This window comes from Macrotis lagotis, chromosome 6 (genome assembly GCF_037893015.1).
Source record: "Macrotis lagotis isolate mMagLag1 chromosome 6, bilby.v1.9.chrom.fasta, whole genome shotgun sequence".
NCBI lineage: Eukaryota > Metazoa > Chordata > Mammalia > Peramelemorphia > Peramelidae > Macrotis > Macrotis lagotis.
In genome coordinates, this window is record NC_133663.1 from 95093976 (window position 1) to 95099975 (window position 6000).

A 6000-nucleotide genomic window follows, 5' to 3' on the forward strand; every position below is an offset into this window, starting at 1 on the left:
CTATTAAGCAAAGCTGGAAGTACCTAGAGTGTACTGATTCATATTTCAAATAACATTACTTATTTTCTGAGTTTTCTATATTTTCTTCTAATGAAGACACTATGTATGTGCATGTACATATGATAGCTTGACATTTTAAGTAATAAAACAGATTAAGTTCATAATCAGAAAAAAGATGGTTGACAGAAGAATTATTTTGACCATCTCAGAGAAATGAAATAAATATACAACTACAATACATGGGTGATAATAAATCAAGTATTGTTACTATTGGTATAATAGCAGACATTTTAAGGTAATTTATGCTGAAATTAGGGTATAGGAACACCAAAATTAAATGATAAAGATTAACAAAATAAGTAGTCAGCCCAAAATGTACAGAATACTAAATTTTATTACACTGAAAAAATGTGATTACTGAATATTACTAAATAATCTATTACTCAGGTATTCCAAGCTGCTGTAGTAAGACAATATTTTCCAAAGATAGCACATGATTCTGAATGGCTTATGGGTACACTTAAAAAATAAGTTTACTTTAAAATTATGCTTGTCCTTGCCTCTATGGAATAATAAGTTCAGATTAATTTGGAAATAATAAAAGTCACCTTGTTTTGGAGATATACTCAATAACAATAAGAAAACACATTCAGTTCTAAAAGAGTTATGAAAATTATGTGATATCATTAGACCTTGCTAAAGTATTGACACTTTTATTGAGAAATAAGAAAATATTACTTTCAAAATTGGGGATTTAAAAAAACCACAAAGAAATCAAAATACATTTGAATGAAATTTAATTATTGACTCCATAAATATCTCATGAGATTTAATGATTATGTCTTGAAATTCTTTATCTTCCTTTTCTCTATCTTCCTTTTAAGGGAGGAATATTAGCCAATAAATTGATATTTAGTGACTAACAACTATCATATTTATATTGTTTTTAAAAGTAAAGTCTAAGCCAGAAAAATTCTATAAAATTACTAAATGAATTGAATAGTGATAAGGACTGACCTGTGCTTTCATTATTAGAAAGAATTACCAGATGGGAATTTCCTTTAGTGATACTGGTAGGAGCCTTCTTTGAAACTACATATCTTAAGGGTATTGCCTAGAGAATTTACAAATTAAGTGATTTGCTCTGTGTCAAATTGTCAGTGTGTGTCACTGGCAGAACTGCATCTAGGTTTTCCTGACTTTGAGACTCACTCTTTTACCCACTATACTATGCTGCTTCTCAAAGTGAGAAAAAAAGATAATAAAATATTTTTGAAAAAGCTTTGAAAAGTGATTAAACAATTTATAAAGATACAAACATATGATATATATTGAACCACACACATATGTGTATACACATATGTATGAAATACTTCTAATTCCCAAGCATTTCTATCTTTTGCAAGGATTAGCAATGAGCAGTAATAAGTATTGAAAAAGTATATAATAATATGCAGGTGATTCCTAATTAAAAGCTTTCATATACTAAAGAAATTTATTTAGAGAAAAGAAATAAAAGATGCTATTCTAAGAGGTATAGCAGGTCTAGAGGAAAAAAATATGTTCTTCCTTTTGGAAAAAAACAAAAACAGGAGTTTGCAGACTTCAGATCAGTATGTCTTTTAACTGCTGCAAAATTCTCAAAAATAATAGTTGAAATGGTTGAAAAAGGAAAAGGAGGGGGCGGCTAGGTGGCGCAGGGGATAGAGCACAGGCCCTGGAGTCAGGAGCCTCTGGCCTCAGACACTTAATAATTACCTAGCTGTGTGGTCTTGGGCAAGCCACTTTAACCCCATTGCCTTGCAAAAAAAGAAAGAAAAGGAAAGGAAAAGGACATGAACATTATGACTGCACAGAAATAAGATCATTCCAGGATCATCTGATGCCATTTTCTGATGAGAGTTTGTTACAATAGAAAGAGGATTTCCTGTTTGGTAGATCAGGGACACATAGTTATAGTTTGCCTAGATTTTAGCAAAGAATTTCACAAGTCCTCTTGTGCTAATCTTGTAGAAAAAGTGGAAGACCACAGGCTAGGCAGCAGTATAATGAATTAATAGAATGGTTATCACTAATGATTTAGTGAAGGCAAGACTGAGAATGGGTGTAAACAGGAAATAAGCAAATTTAGGCATGATATAAAGAAAAACTTCCTAACAATTATAGTTATCCAAGAGTAGAATGGACTGCTTCAAGAAGCCATAGAGTTCCTCCTGTTGGAGTTCTTCAAACAAATGTTGGATGACTATTTGTGAGATACATTGGATTAACTATGTGGTCTAACCTCAAGATCCTATCACTCTGTGACCTCAATGCAAAGATTCATCTGAGTTAGAAGGAAAGAAAAGGGTATAAATATTTTTGTCAAATTAGTGTTCAAGGAAGTAAAAGTAGCACAGTTGTTTAGGGAATTCACTGAGTAATGCTGACAAGTACCAAATAATATTTTTGGGGGGGGTTTTGGAAGAAAGTCTTTAAGGTGAAATTTTCCCTACCAAATCAAATATGCTTTTTTGAAGCTTAACAAACAATGACTTTTGTATCCTTTTTTACATTTTAATCAAATATGTGAATTGAAAGATGCATTCTACTCTAGACTATCACTTGTAAAAGTTATGTTTGCTTCTTTTATCTTTACTAAGTATTCTCTCGAGAGAATCTCTAGCTTCATTTCAAGCTCAGTCTCTCTTCCAATGGAAGAATTTTTTAACCCTATAGCTGTTAGTATTTCCTCTCTGTCTTTACATTAATTTGTATTTATTTTTATGTGTATATTGTACTGGCTGTCCCTGATAGAATGCATAATTCCTATGGGCAAGGCCTACTTCACTTTTTTTTATCTTGATAGCCTCAATAGTGTTTCACCTTCAGCAGATACTTAATATGTGTATTGAAATATGTGTAAAACAATCTTATTGAGACTAGATAATGATGAGAACATAAGTACATGAGTCAATGATTACAGATTTCTTTTCCATTACACTTTTTTTTTCAGTAATAAGAACAGGTATGATTTTTTTCTAATCTTTTGATATTATTCCCTTTCTCAAGTAACTTGGGAAATGATTCTACAATGTCCTTAAAATCATGTTATTTTAGTCTAAACCTTCTATATGCAGTTGCTTTGGTGTAGTTACCCAACCCATCTTTGTTTTCTTTCATGTCCATTTTATTTCTCATGTGACATACTGAGAAGAAATCCATTACAGTTCAAATGTGCTACTTACACTATCCTAATGGCAAAAATTAGAAATCTTGAATATTCTTTTCCATTTTTTCTCCTTATGGTTGCTCTCCTTAAATGTTTTGGGGATGATTTAACATAATTGGGTCTCATCCCAAGTTTTCTATGATCTCATTTTTTTCTCTCTACTACATCTTGGAGTACTATGAGGTAAAACTGCTCATAAACTTCCCTATTCTCCTCTATAATATATTGAAATAAATCTAGATTCTAAATTGACATTATTATTAGTTGACATAGCTGTCCAATTGATAAAAACATCAACTTTTTTGGCTGAGGAAATCTCTAAAGACTTGGTGATGGCTCATGTCCCCATCAACTGCCTTACATTTATATTAACAAGTCTGATAAAATGGTAATAATGCATCTTGATTTTGGTTCCTCTATCCATTTCCCATTTGAGGGCATCAATAACTTGTCTACACAGATTGAATTGGAACAATTTTAAATGCAAGATAAATTTCAATTTTATCTTCTAGTTTGTCACTAGTTTTGATCTCCACTCTAACCAATGTATTTATATAGAAAGTTAATTCAGAAAGGACTTTCACATTAGTAACTTTTTGCATCCATAGTTGTTTCCTATTTGTTAAGCTACAGTTATTTCATTTTTTGTGATGTTATTTGGTGACTATCATGTCCATTGTTCACCTTGAATAAAGTATTCATGATTCACTGCAGAAATAGAAGAGATCATTTTGTAATTTTCTTTGTTTCATGGGCTTATGATCACTTAGGAGATAGACCCTCTATAATTAGCTAGACAACTAAGTCTTTTCATCATAGTAGAACCTACCATAACTTGGTTTTTAATTGAGCCTTTGGAAGGATAGGGCTCCCCTTGATACCGCAGAGTAAGATACTCAAATGAATCTTTTGTTTAAGTATTATTACCTTCTAAGGCAAATTTTAATAGTACACTATGCACAGTTTATATAATTAGAAATAAATTAATGTTTCCTAGAGTTAAGCAAACTGACAAATCATTACTGCATATAATTGCTCAATGGAACTCTTTGAGAGTTAGACAACTGAGAAATTCAAAACCTTACATTAAGGAATATAAATTTCCAAAATATTAATAAAACATCTAAAATTTAATTATTTTCTTTAAAACAAAAATTAATCATTTATCTGTATCTTTTTTAAATGCATCAATAATGATGATGACAAATGTATAAGTTAGGGAGGCAAATTAAATTTCATATTTTATACTAGGCTTTATTTTAAGAAGATTTCTCAATAATGCATATTATATTACCCCAAGTGAGGTCCTCCATTTATTAAATCAAACACCTGAGCAGGATTTAACAACTGTTTAAATCGACGAAGAAACTTTACTCCCTGATTATCTCCACTTTTAGAGTTGACAAATACCAAAAGAGGGCTAGCACGACATGGTGGAGCTGTTGCTTTCCAAAATCCTGCAAAAACATATACAGCAAAATCAGTAAATAGCTTTTCTGTTTAAATAATAGTAAATCAGAGAAAGGAGAAATGTTAAAATTCCTAAAAATATTATTAGCTGAATATTAATTAACTACTATTTGAATACTTGAAATAATTAAGCCAAAACATAAACTGTATCTTAGTTCAATTTTAAAAGGTGATTAATGGTTATGGTTCGCATATAGTTGACACTTAAATATATTATTTAATTTTTTGTATTCAGTTTGGCAGCAAAATATTTCAAAATACTAAGGATAAAAATCAGTAGGAGGTACCATTTCCTAACTATCTGTTTTGTATAGAGGTCATTTAAACACCTGTTAGATACACTAATTGGCCTCTTCTAGGAACACTCACTTTTTTTTTTATCAAAATGTATAGATTATGTTTTGCTCATGTTAATCTATATATTTAATTTAATAAAATATTGTGTCTCCTTTCAAACTCTACCTCTTGTCTAAATAACATTTTTAAGATAATTATAAATCTTTAAATCTTTAATCTCAACAGAACTTTTGATAAGCTCTGGCTTAAGATTACATATATGTAAATATGATACAAATTAAATATTCTTTGAAAAGGAGAAATAAATTTTAAAATTATAAAACATCATGTCAATATCAGATAATAAGAATGATGATGATGATGGTATGGTTAAAGTTTTATACTAATAATGAAAGGGTTGAAATATTATATCTCTATACGTATAGCTAGAGATATAGATATATGTGCATATTGGCAGCATAGTAGAAAGCAAGTCTCAGAATTAGGAAGTCCTGAATTCATGATCCACCTTCAACACATTCTGGCCAAGTGATGAGGTAAGCCCTATAACCTCTCAGTGCCACCCAGGCCACTCTTTGAGACTATAAATTGTAGAGCAATTAATTATCTTTACTGGAATAGAGAGTTTCCTCAAACAGATGCATGCTATACTCATGAAACAACAGGTGTGGATAAAAAGCAAAGCAAAGCAAAATCATATTAACATATTTAAGCTTTAATGTAAGTAGTTTCTAGTATCTTCTAGTTGTGTGGTTCTTAAAAGAGAATTGTGATGAAATTATATAATACTTCATAATTTAATTAAAAATTACCCCCAAAATCATGCAATTAGATTTTTTCCATAGTTCTTTCCAGGCAATAATCAATAATTACCATATTTCAGCTATTAAAATGAATGGGGTAACAAATAATGCATGTGAAAATTTCACAGAAAAACAACAGAATTCTAGAACTTTAATGCTTCTATCAATTCATAATTTACAGTTTTCCTATTGAAATGAAAACAGAAATTAATTTTAGAA

At 30.3% G+C, this 6000-nt stretch overlaps 1 protein-coding gene across 7 annotated transcripts in view; it reads right to left on the reverse strand.

Annotated features, from left to right (window-relative positions):
- DGKH (diacylglycerol kinase eta) overlaps window positions 1-6000 on the reverse strand; it is a 308050-nt gene that overhangs the window by 67778 nt on the left and 234272 nt on the right. For all 7 annotated transcript variants that reach the window (XM_074191736.1, XM_074191737.1, XM_074191735.1 and 4 more), the window contains one exon: window positions 4506-4668. In XM_074191736.1, the coding sequence (XP_074047837.1) occupies window positions 4506-4668 (163 nt within the window). The remainder of the gene's footprint in view (window positions 1-4505; window positions 4669-6000) is intronic.